The 19,005-nt window shown below is 37.9% G+C and overlaps 1 protein-coding gene across 1 annotated transcript in view; it reads left to right on the top strand.

Moving 5' to 3' along the window:
* Positions 1-19,005, top strand: part of RAPGEF5 (Rap guanine nucleotide exchange factor (GEF) 5) — a 247,962-nt gene that overhangs the window by 79,424 nt on the left and 149,533 nt on the right. The window contains exon 7 of the mRNA XM_011973915.1: positions 13,188-13,236. Coding sequence (XP_011829305.1) covers positions 13,188-13,236 — 49 coding nt within the window. The remainder of the gene's footprint in view (positions 1-13,187; positions 13,237-19,005) is intronic.

Here is a 19,005-nt window from a genome sequence, read left to right as displayed (position 1 = left end):
TTTATATCCCATAACTAATAATTAGCACCATGTTACATGCAGTGAGTGAATTTAGGATTAGCTCTTTAGACACTGGGACTGGGGGTGATTTTTCCTCATCTACTTTTATTCATTTTCTGAATTTCAAAAATAAACCTACATTACTATAAATTAACAAAAACCACAAAAAAGTGATTTTGTTTAAAAATTAACATAAGTATAAATTAAACATTTTCCAGATTATGCACATTGTGTGATGTTGATGTGATGTAAAAAATCAGAAAAGTTATGAACGTCTTGATAATTAAGGTTAGCTCCATGCAGAAACCGGAATGCAGGCTTTGTCTAGATAAGGGAAAGAAAAGAACATTCTAGATAGATTGTAAGACTTGAGAGACATCTCAGGGGGTGAAAATGGAGGCAAATAAATGAGTTAATTTGAGATGAATTTGGGGCACTGGTTAGGACTTTGGGGTACAACAGGAGAAAGTTGTAAAGGGAAAGAGAGTTTGGTGTAATCTAGTGAAGGTTGTATAGCAAGTAAATCATGTTCCAGAGCTAGGCTGTATTAGCAAGTGACTTTAAGGCCCTAATGAGGTGTTGAGGGGTAGTTTTTCAGGATCTGTGTCATTCTGTAATGGGTAAAATTGTCCCCCAAACATGAATACCCATTTGGTCCTGCACATATTACATTACAGGGCAAAAGGTGCTTTACAGATATAATTAAGGCTACAGACCTAGATTGTCATGTGGACTCTGTCTAATCATATGAGCCTTTAAAATAAAGGAGAGAACTTGCTTTTGTGGGAGTCAAAGTAATATGGCAGAAGGCAAGGTGAATGAAATTCTGAGCCTAAGAGGGTGTCATCGTGTCATTGCTGGCTCTAAGATGTAGGAGCCTGTGTGCAGACACCAGAAAGAGGGCCCTAGGAGCTATGGGCAGCTTCTGGGTGACAACCAGCAAGGAAACAGGTACCTCAGCCCTACAGACATAAGAACTGGATTCTGTCAATGACCTGCATGAGCATGGAAGAACATGCTCCCCCAGAGCTTCCAGTAAGGAGTACAGCCCAGCAGGTACTTTGCTTTGGGCCTTACAAGAGGCCTTGTGAGAAGCAGAGAACCCAGTTGAGCCACTCTGTACCTGAACTTTTGACCTATACAAATATGAAATAATAAGTGGATATTAAGCAGTAAAATGGGTGATGATTTGCTATGGAAGATATATTAAACTAATGCACATTTCTTGTTGAATACAAGAATTTGAATTTGGCTTTGAATTTGAATTTGAACCCATAATCTCCTGATTCATAACACAGCAGTTCTCTTTTGAATGTCAGAAGCTGCCAGGGCACAGCTACTTAAGTTGATTGATACCTCTGACGTTTCAAAGTGAATTTTGAAATCTGAAGTCTGTCCTTCATACATTTATAAAGGCTTCAGAATTCTGTAGAAATCTAAAAGTTCATTTTTAAAGTCAAGTCTGAAAAAGCACTTTAAGCACTGTTTACAACTTTTCACTGAAATGCTTCAGCCTCTTTTATGCTTGTTGCAATGGGACTGGGCTAGGTAGGTGAAATATAATAAATGGAGGAAATACTGATTGTGAAAGAGTTTGTAATTTAGGTGGAAGAAGCGGCTTAAACATATGCAATATTAAAGCAATTAAAGACTGGGTATGTCCTTGCTTCTGTCATTCAGCTCAACTATATTCTAATTATGTGATGAGGATGATAATAGCTCACACTCAAATAGCACTTACTCTGTGTCGGATCAATTAGTCCCGATGATTTATACATGTTAATTCATCTAAATCTTACAACAATCCTATGAGGTAAAGGACTGTGACTCCACCCCACCAGGAAACTACAGCTTCTCTCAAGGTTGGCATAAAATAATTAGAGATTTCGTACTCTTGTTTTAGATTTTTGGATCTTGGGTTCTGAATCTTGTTCTTCCAGGAGGCTTCACTTGTTAGCAGTTTTTATGCGTAGAATTTCTAGTTAGAAACAGTCTTCACCAATCTGAGTTTATCCCAGTATCAGTCTTTGTAATGTAACATCCCTACAAGATTCTACAGGAATCTGTCCCTACAAATGAGAGATTGCTACCATAGAAGATCCCTAGAATGTCTGGGACTTGACTGTTGATGTAGTTACATAATTGCTATAGTTTATAATCTTACCTCCAAAGGGCACAATGATTGGGAAAATATATGTATGGAATGGTGTGTAACATAGAATAAAAGGCATAGTAAAAAGGCATGAGTTTAAAATTATGTTATGGCTTTGAAGATGCTTTATTAAATAAACTGCATCATGAAAATTCACCTGAGAATCATTTATGAGCTTTTAGTAGATTGAATAATACACTGGGTCTGCCAGAAAACAGTAAGAAAAGTAACTTGAGACATAAAAATTAAAATTTTAATGATGTAAACATGTTTTATTTCATCATTACAAAAAAAAATTAAAATGTCTAACAGACTTATTCCCTTAAAATACATTTTATGTATGAATTTTTATTTATCAGGAAATTCACGTTGATCAGCAGTTAGGGCTTCAGAGAAATTACCAATCAGAGGTTTTAAGAGCAGCTTTGAAAACTGAAGACACAGATACACCTGCTCTTTTGAAAAGATGTTAGTGTCGTTAGCTTGCCCTTCTCAGAGTTCTTGTAAACATCTGTAGTTTCTCCTGTTGTTTGTACCATGAAATTCATGAGATTTCCACAACAAGAAATGGTTTCCCACAGTTTTTTTTTTTTTCCTATTCATTCAGATTTGCACCACCTCTATCTCTGTCAGGTGGATTAGATGGCCGTAACATCACCAACTATTCAACAGCAGGCTGACAGATGTCACCAACTCCCAGGTGACATGAACAACCCCCACGGTCTCCAAAGAGAACATGCTTGTTCTCTTTTGATAGTGGGGTGATTAGGAAATGAGATATTCTTAAAACAAATCTTTAAAAATTCCTTAGGGCACTTCTGATATATACCTTCCCATGGAAAGCATCTCCTATTGAATCTCACAAATTCAATAGACCATTTCCACTGTGGACAGTTCTGGGTATTTGAAAGTTCTTACAGTGAGCTAAAACATATCCTTTTGCAACTTCTCTCCGTTGGTCTGAATTTCAACCTCAGACTTTGAAATACTTGAAGTTAATGATCATGTTCCCCCTACACCTTCTCAGTAACAACTGTAAACATTTTACTTGTGTTCTTGATCACAAACATATGTACCAGGAACGGTGCCAGGAGTCAGGGTCATAATGATGAATAAAGGAGTCCATTTCAGTGGGCTTATAAACTAGTTTTGGAGCCCTCCAGCAAAAGAGGAGATTTCATTAGAGTGTGATAAGTGCTATAATTGAAACAAGTATAGAGTGCTATTGGAGTATAAACAGGACTTCACACAGGAGAGGTGAGTGACACTCAGGAGAAGATGGTACCTAAGTTGGGATCTGAAGGGCAAGTACGTGACAGCCACACAGGTGGGGAGGTGGGGAGGCATTCCAGACAGAATATGTGAAAAGGCCTGGGGCAAAGAGAGAGCACAGTCCCTCTAGGGAATTGCAAATGCGATATTTTAATAAGCTTGGAGCATGGATTTCGGAAGGAGGAATGGAGATAGAGATGATACTGAAGACCAGACCAGAAGAACACTATATATGCAGTATCAGACATTGAACTCTGTCATAGTGTCATGGAGAAATCTTTGAAGAGTTCTTTGGGAAAAGGTATAATATTATAAAATTTATATTTTAGGATAATTTAGTCTGACTGAAGAGTAGAGAATGATATGGGATGGAGAGAGAAAAATTAGAGACAGAGGCCTGAGTAGGAGACAGTGATGGGCTGAGCTAAATCAGGGATACCTTACTTCCTGATTTGGGACTGTGGTGTCTGATGGTGCCATTCATGGAGCAGATTTGTGGAGTGTAGCGGAAGTGGTAAAAAAGTGACTTCAGTCTGGGTTCAGTGGCTCACTCCTGTAATCCTAGCACTTTAGGGGGCTGAGGCAGGAGAATTGCTTGAGCCTAGGAATTTAAGACCAGTCTGGGCAACATAGCAATTTGTCATCTCTACAAATAATAAAAAAATTAGCCAGGCATGGTGGTATGTGCCTGTCTTCTCAGCTACTCGGGAAACTGAGGCAGGAGAATCGCTTGAGCCCTGGTCATGGAGGCTGCAGTGAGCCATGATTGGACCACTGCCCTCCAGCCTGGGTGACAGAGTGAGACCCAGTCTCAAAAAAAGAAAAAGTGAACTCACCTTTGGAAATGTTGAGTTTGAGCCACTAAGTGGGACTTTCAGGTCTGGAACGTAGATGGCTGTGGGGATCTAGGGCTGAGGAAATATGGGCTGGAAATGCAAATATAATTGGAGTCATGTGAGTGAATAGAAAGAGAAGAAGGTCAAGAGGGTTGAGGATAAATCACTAAGGCATTTCAAAGTCTTTGTAAAAGGCAGAGGAGAAGGGGAGCCTTGGGAGAAGAGAAGCAGTAGCCAGAGAGGAAGGAGAAAACCTGGAGCATGGGATACCATGAAATCCCAATGGTTAAGAAAAAGGGAGTGAGTAATAGTCAAATTGTGCAGAGAGGATGAGGTAAATGAGGATGGCTGTGTTCGTCAAGTTGAGCTACAAGGAGGTGACTATCTTCTGGCCATTCTCCTGTGGATACTGTCTACTCCTCATGGACCTTAACAAAACTGAATACAATCCAGATATTGATCTTTCTGGAGTCCATTTTTTTAATGTGACCTGAATGTCATACCTCTAGCAATATTCCTAAAAACAGTGTTATCCATTCTAAGTAATCCAACTCCCATTAACTCATAGTATACTTGTACTCAACTATCAGATCTTTTTAATGTGAACCTCTATCACATTAGGTGTATGCGTAGCAGACTTAATAGACGTTTAAAATCTGTAGAAGACTTTATTCCAGTTCATTTTGTTCGTTTCAGATCACTTCTACATATATTAGTCTTTAAATGGCCAGCTATTATCTCAGTTACAATAAAGTTAATATGCATATTTGTTTGCATTAAACAAGTCTATTTAAGTGATTTAAAAGATACCCCGAAGTGCCTTGAAACAGATGAGTAAGGATAGATACATTTTATCATCACAGCATGCTTAACAAATACCTGTTTGATGTGATGACAGCAGTTATTGGGGAAATAACTATCTGTTAAATAAACTATTTGTTGGAGAACAGTAGTTTCTTGGCTGGGCATGGTGGCTCATGCCTGCAATCCCAGCACTTTGGGAGGCTGAGATGGGCAGATCACTTGAGGTCAGGGGTTTAAGACCAGCCTGGACAACATTGTGAAATTCCATCAGTACAAAAACATACAAACAAATTAGCTGGGCATGGTGGCAGGCGCGTGTAGTCCCAGCTACTCAGGAGGCTGAGGTGGGAGGATTGCTTGACCCTAGAAGGCAGAGGTTATGGTAAGCTGAGATCGTACCACTGCACTCCAGCCTGGGTGACAGAGCGAAACCTTGTCTCGAAAAAATAAGAAAATAAAAAATAAAAGTACAATTATTAAGAAGCATATTTATTTATTTTTTCTAGAATTCCTGAAGTCCATACTAGCTTAACATTGCATAATGGCTTAAAAGTTGTATATTTTTGGGAAGAAAACATGGAAGAATATTAGATTATGTTTCTTCTTACATTTAGTTTAGGAAATTGAGAAAAATGGGCTCTGTATTTTAAAAACATTTCTATTATGGCATCAAAATTTAAATGTTTCTAAGATTAATAGATTTACTAAAAGCCTTTAGGGAAGTTGTGAATTGGCAATTCTATTAAAAATTAATTTGTAAGGACAAGTTATGGATTATAGTAGGGAAGGGTTGTGATAGGAAAAGCCTTTGGTAACTAAGACCTTTGCCAGTATTCCTCTGTCCTCTCAAAATGACTTTCCTTGACTTTCTTTTTTTTTTGAGACAGAGTCTTGCTCTGTTGCCCAGGCTGGAGTGCAATGGTGTGATCTCGCTCACTGCAACCTACGCCTCCTGGGTTCAAGTGATTCTCCTGCCTAGGCCTCCCTAGTAGTTGAGATTACAGATACGCGCACCATACCTGGCTAATTCTTTTGTATTTTTAGTAGAGATGGATTTCCCCATGTTTGTCAGTCTGACCTCGTGATCCACCTGCCTTGACCTCCCAAAGTGCTGGGATTACAGGCGTGAGCCACTGCGTCCAGCCCGACTTTCCTTGACTTTCTAATTGAGCTTCATACCTTGCTTTCAAGGGCCTCCTCTTCCAGGAAGCCTGCTCATGTCTTCTCAGTTAACCTCTGCCATGGAGAAACTCTCTATCACTCAGAGTTTGTATGGTCTTAGCTTTGATGCAAAACAGGTCCAGTAGCCTTTGGATTTTAAGACTGAGGGCACTATTAAAGTGCCAGAGGAAAAAGAAGACAGAATACTGGACGTAAGACTGACTCTGATTCTCACTGAATATCAAGGCTATTTTGTGAACAGCCATGCTGGTTATCCAAGATAGAAAGCCAAAACATTTCAACACGTTTCTGACTCTAGTTTCTCATGGGTAACTAGGGGAGAGGGAAAAATTTGGGATATGTTTTATCAGTCCTTTAATCATCCTCTATTTAGACATTTACAAGGCCAAATATAACTGTCAGCTGCAAGTGTTTTGAATTGCATAGTTGTTTTATGTTGAGTAAACTATATTTTAAATTAAACTTGAAGCTTCTTAAAAAGCCTCCTTGCAATATTCTTTGTACTTGAATAAATCTTGTCTGTCGAACTGCTACTATAGTAAGTGAATCTTATTTGATTGGATTATAGCATAATTTTATATCTAAATACAGTAAAGGCCATGTTCCTTTACAAATGAATTAAATTAGAGGAGGACAAAGTACAGACTAAAAATTCTCAGTTGAAATGAAGGTCGAAATATGGGACCTTGGAGAAAGTAAGATACTTGTTGAATAGAGCAGTGATTTCTCACCCTGGATGCAATGGAATCACCTAGGAAGCTTGGAAACAACAACGCACACTGACGCCTGGTTCTCTCCCGAGATTCTCATTTAGTTGAGGCCCAAATATCAGTATTTTTTTAAACCTCTCCAAATGATTCTAATGTGCAGTCAAGTTTGAGAACTGCTGAACTAGATGAAAACTCAAGCTATTTAAAGAAAGCTCTTCCTAGTAAGCAGACAAAAAGTAGTGACCAAATAGCAATTGGAAAAGAAGAAACATGAGAAAAAGATGAGGGAGGGAAACTTTAATGTAAAACTAGTAGAGGTTTACAGTCCCTTATTCACAGTCCTACAATATAAAAACTCTGAAAAACGAAAGTTCTTCATAACTAACTTGGTGGCAAAATAAAAAACTGAACGTATTTGGTGGCAAAACTCTAGGCTTTTTCTAGTCTTCCTTTATCCCATTTGGTTTGAATAGTAATGCATTTCATGGAAGAAATATTAATGTATCTGACTACAAGTTGCTGCCCCAGACCTCACTTAAGATACCTTTCTGAAATATGTAAAATTTTGAATTCTGAAATACATCTAGTCCCAGGGGGTTCTGAAAAGGAGTTATGGATTATAGTAGGGAAGAGTTGTGATAGGAAAAGCCAAGCTAATAATTTACTGTTTCTGTCAGATTAAAAACAATGCATTTTTTTCTAATGACCTGGGCAGTGGTTTTGTATCCTCATCGAATAGAAACAATGGCAAGTATCAGAACATGGTTCTACATTTGGTATATTTCTCAAGCCTAACCTAACAGTGGCTCTATTTTGGGCATGGTGAGAGGAACTCAGGTTTGCCAACAACACAGTTAGATTACAGTAGAAAAATCATCATTGTCCGATAAAAGACTCTTCAGCATAACAAATGACTCCAGAATCTAGAGATTTGAAACAACGTGTATTTATTATGTTAGTACTGGGTCTGTCCCACAGACCTTGGCAGGTGGATGAAAGGAGTATTCAGACACAGGTAAGCAGTGTAAGAGCACCTAGGTGACTGCCTGGCTCTAGTGGCCAGAGAGTATCCCTGAGAAGCTGAAGCTGCTTGCTTTTATTCAGTACAGGCGCAAGGCGGAAAACGTGGAGCCAACACAACCTGTAGGTAATTAACATTCATCGTTCCCCTTTCAGGGAACGTCAGGTGTACACAGATGATCAAAGGTCAATTCCTGGTCAGCATAAGTAAACAAGCTTGTTTAAGATAAATTCCCCCACAGTCCTTTTTACCTACTCCTTGCCCTCTGACTCAGGGTTATAGAACAGCTGCCTTCACCTGTTCTCTGCCCCCGCCCCCCGGGCTGTGCAGAACCTTCGGACCTTTCGAAGGTTTGTGTCCTTTCCCTGTAGTTTTTCCCACCACTCTGACCAATACCCGACATGTCAGGAGTTTGGAAGCACCTTAGCTAGGTAGTTCCTGCTCAGGGTGTCTCAGGAGGTTGTGGTCAGAATGTCAGCCAGAGCCTCAGTTATTTGAAGGCTCAACTGGCACTGGAGTATGACATTTCTTTTCCAATGCCAACAGGTCCCTTATTAGCACACGAAGAAAAGTGTAGTCCCTGTTTATGTAATTCCTCAGAGTTTAAGGTTTTCAATTCAGTTTCATATAAACCTAACAATTATTTGCAAAGGCCAACTTTGAATCCTTCTAACATGTTCTGAAGACTTCTGCTGGGAGTAGAGCTTCTTAAAAAGCCTTCTTGCAATTTTCTTTGTACTTGAATAAATCTTGTCTGTCGAACTGCTACTATAGTAAGTGAATCTTATTTGATTGGATTATAGCATAATTTTATATCTAAATACAGTAAAGGCCATGTTCCTTTACAAATGAATTAAATTAGAGGAGGACAAAGTACAGACTAAAAATTCTCAGTTGAAATGAAGGTCGAAATATGGGACCTTGGAGAAAGTAAGATACTTGTTGAATAGAGCAGTGATTTCTCACCCTGGATGCAATGGAATCACCTAGGAAGCTTGGAAACAACAACGCACACTGACGCCTGGTTCTCTCCCGAGATTCTCATTTAGTTGAGGCCCAAATATCAGTATTTTTTTAAACCTCTCCAAATGATTCTAATGTGCAGTCAAGTTTGAGAACTGCTGAACTAGATGAAAACTCAAGCTATTTAAAGAAAGCTCTTCCTAGTAAGCAGACAAAAAGTAGTGACCAAATAGCAATTGGAAAAGAAGAAACATGAGAAAAAGATGAGGGAGGGAAACTTTAATGTAAAACTAGTAGAGGTTTACAGTCCCTTATTCACAGTCCTACAATATAAAAACTCTGAAAAACGAAAGTTCTTCATAACTAACTTGGTGGCAAAATAAAAAACTGAACGTATTTGGTGGCAAAACTCTAGGCTTTTTCTAGTCTTCCTTTATCCCATTTGGTTTGAATAGTAATGCATTTCATGGAAGAAATATTAATGTATCTGACTACAAGTTGCTGCCCCAGACCTCACTTAAGATACCTTTCTGAAATATGTAAAATTTTGAATTCTGAAATACATCTAGTCCCAGGGGGTTCTGAAAAGGAGTTATGGATTATAGTAGGGAAGAGTTGTGATAGGAAAAGCCAAGCTAATAATTTACTGTTTCTGTCAGATTAAAAACAATGCATTTTTTTCTAATGACCTGGGCAGTGGTTTTGTATCCTCATCGAATAGAAACAATGGCAAGTATCAGAACATGGTTCTACATTTGGTATATTTCTCAAGCCTAACCTAACAGTGGCTCTATTTTGGGCATGGTGAGAGGAACTCAGGTTTGCCAACAACACAGTTAGATTACAGTAGAAAAATCATCATTGTCCGATAAAAGACTCTTCAGCATAACAAATGACTCCAGAATCTAGAGATTTGAAACAACGTGTATTTATTATGTTAGTACTGGGTCTGTCCCACAGACCTTGGCAGGTGGATGAAAGGAGTATTCAGACACAGGTAAGCAGTGTAAGAGCACCTAGGTGACTGCCTGGCTCTAGTGGCCAGAGAGTATCCCTGAGAAGCTGAAGCTGCTTGCTTTTATTCAGTACAGGCGCAAGGCGGAAAACCTGGAGCCAACACAACCTGTAGGTAATTAACATTCATCGTTCCCCTTTCAGGGAACGTCAGGTGTACACAGATGATCAAAGGTCAATTCCTGGTCAGCATAAGTAAACAAGCTTGTTTAAGATAAATTCCCCCACAGTTCTTTTTACCTACTCCTTGCCCTCTGACTCAGGGTTATAGAACAGCTGCCTTCACCTGTTCTCTGCCCCCGCCCCCCGGGCTGTGCAGAACCTTCGGACCTTTCGAAGGTTTGTGTCCTTTCCCTGTAGTTTTTCCCACCACTCTGACCAATACCCGACATGTCAGGAGTTTGGAAGCACCTTAGCTAGGTAGTTCCTGCTCAGGGTGTCTCAGGAGGTTGTGGTCAGAATGTCAGCCAGAGCCTCAGTTATTTGAAGGCTCAACTGGCACTGGAGTATGACATTTCTTTTCCAATGCCAACAGGTCCCTTATTAGCACACGAAGAAAAGTGTAGTCCCTGTTTATGTAATTCCTCAGAGTTTAAGGTTTTCAATTCAGTTTCATATAAACCTAACAATTATTTGCAAAGGCCAACTTTGAATCCTTCTAACATGTTCTGAAGACTTCTGCTGGGAGTAGCTTATGCCAAGGACATGCCTTCTCTGAGTTTTCATTGTCCTCCCTTGAGAAGTTTTTTCTCTCCCCTGGGTCCTTTCTGTATTTTCTCCTTCTGTCTTTGTATAAATAGGGTTGTCTCTTTAGCCACCTCTTGTGGGCTAATGAGTGAGTGTCAATTGCCCAGGATAATGTGAAGAAAAGGCAAACAGGTCTCTGCCTCAGTGGAGTTTCCATCCAAAATATAGGCATTAGTCACACAACTTTAAATGATTGATTGATTGCTAGGTCATTTAAAAAAACAAAAAAGAACTGTGAAGATCCTACAGCAACATAAAAGGGATCTTACCCAGTGTGTGCTCTGCTTGATCAGTACTTTTCCCTTTGTGTCTTGTAGGAAGACTAACCTATCTTTGGGTTTTATTTTGTTTTGTTTTGTTTTGCCAAAACCTTTTTCCCTCCTAGTGCAGAAACATGGAAGCTATCCTACATCCTACTTTGCATAAAATACTCGTATCCTCGCATGGCAGAGGTTCAGTGGATGTGGTGTAATACAGTACAGTAATCTCATTTATTTTATGTTAAAAAGAAGCCTAGGTTCTAAGTTGAACTGTGAAGTTCTTTGTGCCTTTCTCGCTGCCCATCTCTCACCCTCCCAGTGCCCTGGAAATGCTCCAGTTTTTGCTTGCTCATCTCATTCTTTCCTTTCTTTCTCTGTCAATTCTTTGAAAAGCTGTAGTGTTATACATTGGTGGGAATATAATCGTTTCCTTTTCTGAGCTGTTTCTATTTTGGGCATCATTTTCTAATTGGAAAAGGAAAAACTGAGAATCCCATAAAGGGATTTCAGGTGTGGAAAATTAAAAGAGGAAGCTGGAGATGACTGGTTTTGATCCTTTGTGAACAAATTAAGTGATCCACCTCGTGCATCATTTTCCATCTTTGCCTTCTCCCTGTGTGTGTGCCACAGTGGCGTTTTCCCTGGGAGGTCATAGAATCTGGAAACCATTGACAAGACCCTTGTGAATGTTTATAATCTGCCTCTTTATCCCAACTCCAAATATTTGTGACACTGAATGAAGAAAATCCTAAAAAGGGCTGGTAATACTACAATAAACCTTACAAACAATTTAAAATATGTAAAATATGCAGTAATTGATATTTTTACTTGGATGCTTTTTAAATTTATTTGAGTATACATACCAGTACTTATAACGGTTTTCTTGTGGTCATTCATCACTTCTGTCTGCCTCAGTACTCTTCCCGCTGAGTTCTTTAACTGTAAACTTTCCAACCGTGAGCATTTTCAGAGCTCAAACTCTTAAGGTTGGAGAATAACTGATTGTCTTCTCACTGCTGTGTAATTTTCCTGAGAGAATCTTAAGGTGTCAAAGAATCAGCTAAATTAAGACTATGCGTTTTTGAATAGCTTTCACGTAGCCCATCAGGGAAAGCATGGCAATAAAGACAGTACATGGGACAGACTGCCTTCTGCAGGGGTGATAATGCCCTGGCCATTGACAAAGCAGTCCTCGGTGGAGTCTCAGGGTCTAGCATATTGCTACACTTGCCTTCCAGTAAATGAATGTAGATTACATTAATTTGAATAGCAAATCTGCAATTTAACCTTGAACTCCCTTGTTCTCACTTTAAAGTGTCATTACTGCAATATACTCAGCTGCCTGATACCCCCATCCCTCGAAAAAAACCCGACCATCACCAGTTCCAAACACCTGAACACACAAACTTCTGAGCTTAAGAGATTGTGTCCTGAAGAGGAGAGATCTTCCTCATTATGGAATTTTTATTGATACCTTCATGTTATCTTTGAAAGTGACTGTGCTTATCTTTTTTGTCGCTGTTTCATGTTCTGCTTTGAAAATATTTTCAAGGAAGGATTTAAGTGTTCGAAGTGGGAAAGATGAGAGTGAGATTAAGTGCTAAAAACTTTGGACAAGTAAGTAGGGTTTAAGACATTTAGGATTTTAAAGGTCATCTAGTCTATTCCCATTTCACCTGCCCTATGCATTGATGACGCTTGCTTTTATGTGGCATATCATCCAAAATGGTTGCTGTAAACCTGTCAGGCTTGCAGTGAACATTCATTATATTTGAGCAGAGGTCCAATTAAACCAGGATTACCTATATCAACTTTACTAGAATTTCTGTATAAACTAGCATCTTTGAGAGGTAAATAATATTTAATCTTTGTTATGGTATCATGTATATTTTAATAATTCATAATTGCATTATATCTGAATGTTATATAGTTTTTTTTTAGGTACTTCCCATCATCACAGTGTAAATACCAGTGTTTTACAATGTATACATTCTGGCAATTGTCTAACTTTTAAAAAAGTAATTCAATATGATTCTTCTAAAAGTTCCTATGCAGAGGTTTTTCCATGTACTAAAAACAAGCAAAAATCAAAAAAGTGCTGGCAGCAAACTTCGGTTTAATTGCAACAGCTCTGAATTTGGGCTGCATATCTAAAAACAAAGTACTGCTTTTGATGGCTACATTTTTCTTCTTCTAATTTGATTTTTCCCCCTAATATTTTATTAGGTGCAGAGAGAGCTAGCAGCTGTGATTGCTTTGAAAGCAAGGAAGTCTGGTAAGTTGTCTCTTGTGGGGCTAGAGGAAGATTCTAATTCTTTGGGGGTATTTCACGTATCATCTGGTAGTGTGCAGTTGAGTGTATCTCAGGAAGCTGTGGTGTAGAATGCAAAGAATTATCCCCATTTGTTTTTAAAAATCATTTGTTCTACCATCAGAATAGCACGGGATGTTATATGTAGTTTTTTAAGATAAAGTGTCACTGCTTTGCTCTAATCTATTTTTGATTTCAAGAAAAAATGAAATTTAAAGTTAAAAATATGTTTGTAGCCCATTGCAACCATATAAGGATCTAGGTACATGACAAAGTAAGCCAATTACCTTGTATTATGTATCTTAATGACAAAGGACAATGGATACTATAGAGGTGGTCTTTTTTATAAGGCTTTAAAAACTCAAAGTAGTTCCTTCTAAAAATAATTGAATTGCTTAATGACATTTCAAAGCAAACATTACTCCTAGGATTGATTGATAGGCCTGATTCCTCATACCTATAGGATATAATCTGTGGAAATAACATGTGGAAAGGAAAAGGGGGCTTTCAAATACATTTTAAAGGAGAAAAAACATAGTCTGCTAGAATTCAATATGAAATGGAGACTCACTGAAGTAGAAAAATGCTTGTTTAGATGGGAGGAATGTCAGTAGGAGGCATCCTTTGCTGTTTCTCCCTTCGGAGGGAGGAGGTCAGTGCTGAATGGAATGAAAATCAGAAGGGAGGTACTTCTTGGATAATGTTAAACTAGACTAAAACATTTCAGGCGGAAAGACTATGACAAAATAAAAGTGATGACCAAACTTGAAGAAATAAAATGGAATGGAAATGTCTCAGGAACACAAACTGTACATTTTATATCTTTCTTTTTCCAGTTAGAAACCCTAAGAATTTGGTTTTTTCTTAGTTACTATTTGAACCAAACAAACCTTAGTGTGAATTAGCTTATTACATTCATGTTACTTTCTTTGTTGGTTTGGCGGATGTTGAGGACATAGAGACTGGAAGCTATAAAGGTAGTGGGGAGGAGGATGCAAGGAATAGCAATCTTGGGTATTGAACAGAGGGCAGCATGAATAGGGCTTCCCAGTGAACAGCATTATTTATATTTGCAGAAGTGGAGGCCAAGATAGAGAAAGGACATCAATAAAGTTTGCAGGAGGGAAATGCAAATCAAAATCACATCGAGATTTCTCCTATCCCAGCTAGAATGGCTATTATCAAAAACACAAAAAATAATAGATGCTGGCAAGAATGTGGTAAAAGGGAAACTCTCATACACTGTTGGTAGGAATGTAAACTAGTACAGCCACTATGGGAAACAGTATGGAGGTTCTTCAAAAATGTAAAAATAGAACTACCATATGATTCAGCAATCCCATGGAAATGAGTATATCAAAGAGATATTTGCACTCCCGTATTTATTGCAGCACTATTCACAATAGGCAAGATGTCGAATCAACTTAAGTATGTATCAACAGATAAATGGATAAAGAAAATGTGGCACATATACTCAATGAAATATTATTCAGCCATGAAAAAGAATAAAGCCTGTCGTTTGTAGCATCATGGATAAGCCTGGAGGACATTATGTTAAGTGAAATAAGCTAGGCACAGAAAGACAAATACTACATGTTTTCACTCATATGTGGCAGCGAGAAAAGTTGATCTCATTGAGATGGAGAGTAGAATGATGGTTGCTAGAGGCTGGCAAGGGTAGGTGGGATGAAGAGTTGGTTAATGGGTACAAAAATACAGTTAGAGGAGTAAATTCTCTACTGTTCAATAGCACAGTATCGTGGCTATAGTTATCAAAAATGTATTATATATTACAAAATAACTAGAAAAGAAGGTTTGAAATGTTCTCAATACAAATGGCATATGTTTGAGATGATGGATATCCCAACTACCCTGATTTGATTATTACACAATATTTGCATGTATTAAAATATGTACCATACAAATATGTACAATTATTATTTATCAAAAAAGTAGCTCTAAAAAAAGATTGTAGGAGGGACGGCCTAGAAATAAATTCTGCTGGAGCTGATCTTGATTCTTGGGTCATGATAAAGAGACAAGTGTATAGTCTATACAAGTTGGGATGACAATGTCTTGAAGGATAGGATTTGATTTTTTAAATTTTCAGAATAAAGTAGAGACGTAATCAAAAACTTACAGCACGTCATTGCCAGAGAAAGAGCAAGTAAATACAGTTAGGGAGGCTGGAGAAGGGGGTGGCTGATTTACACAGAGTGGGATGGGAAAGCCTCTGATTTGGAGATTTTTGAGCCAAGACCTAAAGTCAGTGAGAGAGAGAGCCCTGTGGCTATCCACAGAGCATTTGGACAGACACATTGCGTCAGATGGGTTTGAGAGATTGCAAGGAGGCAAGGGAATGAGGCTGAGAGAGGTAGCTTTCGCAATGTCAGATGAAGAAGTTTCAACTTTCTGGAGGTGAAGGGAGATGAAGATGAGCAAGCAAGACCCATACATATTAGATTGCATAGTGTCAAAGACTGGTGTGAAGTCAATTTTATTATGTTGTGATGTCACTGTATGAGATTAGCATGTCTGTTTTCCTTACTTACTTGATCAGTGGAGCTTGGAATGTGAATACAATTTTGACAACCTCTCAGGGACAGAGTAAAGTGATCTCACACACTTATACTATGATGGGGACATCAATTCATAGTTTTTCAGAAAAGCAGTTGTTCAGTATATTCCAGTAACTCTATAATCCAATAGGTTTATATGACTGGAGGTCTGGCTGTAAGACATAATCAGAGTTGCATGTGAAGATTAAGATTGAAGAATATCTGTTGCATTGCTTTTTTTTTTTTTTTTAACAAAGTAGTAACAATCCTTAATTCCCTATGATAAGGAAATAATAAAATTGATAGATCGGTTCACTGGAATATTAAACAGCTTTTAAAATGATATTTGGAAGAATTTATATAGTTATTTTTTCAGTGAAAAAAGTTGTATACAATAGCATGTATTCTCTTTTTCATGATGAAAATAGCTTCGTTTATTTTTTCTTGCTATCATAGTAGAGCATACTCATTGAAAAAATCTTTTATAATACATGAATGTATGAAGAAGAAATTTAACAGGTTTGTATCATTTCACCAATATAACCACTAATACTCTTGTTTTATTTATTTCCAAACGTTTTTTAATTTTAATTTTAATTCTTTGTATTTTGGCTATTTCCATTTTTTTTTCTTTTTCCTTTTTTTTTTTTGTTGTTGTTTTTTGAGATGGAGTCTCGCTCTGTCACCTAGGCTGGAGTGCAGTCGCGCGATTTCGGCTCACTGCAACCTCTGCCTCCCAGGTTCAAACAATTCTCCTGCTTCAGCCTCCCTAGTAGCTGGGACTGCAGGCATGTACCACCACACCGGGCTAATTTTTGTATTTTTAGTAGAGACAGGGTTTTGCCATGTTGACCAGATTGGTTTTGAACTCCTGACCTTAGGTGATCCACCCGCCTCTGTCTCCCAAACTGCTGGGATTATAGGTGTGAGCCACCGCACCTGGCCACCAAACTTTTTAAAATTAATATGCAGATATTATATATTATATATTAATATGCTGCTGATTTAATAAAAGGATCATCTTATGTATGCTCTTTTGCGATAACTGTAGATTTGCACACAATTGTAATAAATAACACAGACAGATCCAGAGTATCTTTTACGCAGGTTCCCCCAATGGTAACATTTTACAAAACTACAGTAAAGTATCACAACCAGGACATTAACATTTTCACCAACACAGAGATCCCTTATGTTGCTCCTTTATAGCTACACTGACTTTCCACTACCTCTATTCTCTTCTTAACTCCTGGCAGTGACTAATCTGTTCTCTATTTCTGTCATTTCAAAAATATTATATAAATAGAATCAGACAGTATGTAACCTGTTGAAATGGGCTCTTTTCACATGGCATGATTTTCTAAGCTTCATTCAGGTTGTTGAATATATCTATAGCTTTTTCCTTGTTTTTGTTTGTTTGTTTGTTTGTTTTGAGATAGGGTCTCACTCTGTCTCCCAGGCTGCAGTGCAGTGGCACGATCTCGGCTCACCAAGGCTAAAGCAATCTTCCCACCTCAGTCTCCTGAGTGGCTGGGAATACACCACTACACCTGGCTAATTTTGTTTATTTTTTTGTAGAGACAAGGTCTCACTATGTTGCTCAGGCTGAGTACTTTCTTTTTTATTGCTGAATAGTGTTCCGTGGCATGAATGTGCCATGATACTTTTAACCATTTACCAATTGAAGGACATCTGAGTTTCTTCCAGTTGTTTTGCTATTTTGAATGAAGCTACTACAAATATTCCTGTATAGGTTTTTTTGTATGTGTGAGCCTGTCTTCATTTCTCTGGAATAAATGCCCGGAAGTACAATTGCTGGGTTCTATGGTTATATGTTTAGGTTTTTGAGAAACAGCTAAACTATCTTTCACAGTAGCTGTGCAATTTTTACATTCTCACTGGCAATCTATAAGTGCTCCAGATTCTCTCAGATTCTCTGCATCCTTGCCAGTATTTGGTATTATTATTATTATTATTATTATTATTATTATTATTTTTAATTTTAGCCATTCTGATAGGTGTGTAGTGATAATCTTGTTACAGTTTTTATTTGCATTTTCCTGATGGCTCGTAATGTTGATCTTCTCAAGTGCTTATTTGTCATCTGAATGTTGTTTTTGGTGAATTGTTTGTTGATGCCTTTTGCCCAATTTTTAATTGAATTGCTTGTTTTTTGATTTTTACTCTTGAGTTTTGAGAGTTCTTTATGTATTCTAGGTAGTAGTTCTTTGTTGATAAGAACTGGTTGGCAAATATTTTCTTTCAGTCTGTAACTTGATTTTTTCATCCTCTCAACAGAGTTTTTCACAGAGCAAAGGGTTTTAATTTTGATAAAGTCCAATTTATTTATTTTAATGGATTTTTTAGTGCTTTGGGGTTAAATCAAAGAACTATTTGCCTAGCTCTAGAGTCCAAATATTTTCTGTGCCTTTTCTTCCCCTAAAAGTTTTATGTTTTACATTTAAGTCCATGATCACTTTTGAGTTAGTTTTGATATAAGGTATGAGACTTAGGTCAAGTTTCTCTCTTTTTTTTTTGGCGTATGAATGTTCAGTCACCTCAGCACCATTTGCTGGAAAGACCATCTTTCCTCCAATTGCTTGTGCACCTTTGTCAAAAGTCACGTGGGCATATTTGTATGGGAGTATTTCTGAGTTCTTTGTTCTGTTCCATTGAACAGATTCCATTGGTATCCACCAATACTACAGCATTGATTGCCATAGCTATATGTAAAATGCATTTTTATAGAATTAATATTATTGTTATTATTTTCGAGACAGGGTCTCGCTCTGTTGCCTAGGCTGGGTGCAGTGGCACAATCACAGCTCACAGCTCACAGCAGCTTTGACCTCCCAGGCTCAAGTAGTCTTCCTACTTCAGCTTCCTGAGTAGCTGGGGCTACAGGCAGGCATGTGCCACTACATGTGCCTAATTTTTTAAATTTTTTTATTTCTGGTAGACAGGGGTTTTGCTATGTTGTTCAGGCTGGTCTTAAACTCCTGAGCTCAAGGTGCATGGTGATCCTCTCACCTTGGCTTCCTGCACCCAGCCTAATTTTTATATCAGCAATATAAGTTTATATGTTTTTATTAATTGTATATACTAGCAGTTTATTTACTTCTTGGTTGTACATTTAGGTTTTTAGTTTTTTTTTTTTCCATTGTAAATAATAATG

Source organism: Mandrillus leucophaeus, unplaced genomic scaffold, assembly GCF_000951045.1.
Source record: "Mandrillus leucophaeus isolate KB7577 unplaced genomic scaffold, Mleu.le_1.0 Scaffold140, whole genome shotgun sequence".
Lineage (NCBI taxonomy): Eukaryota > Metazoa > Chordata > Mammalia > Primates > Cercopithecidae > Mandrillus > Mandrillus leucophaeus.
Note: the sequence above shows the minus strand (reverse complement) of the source record. Positions and strands in the feature narration are given on the sequence as shown.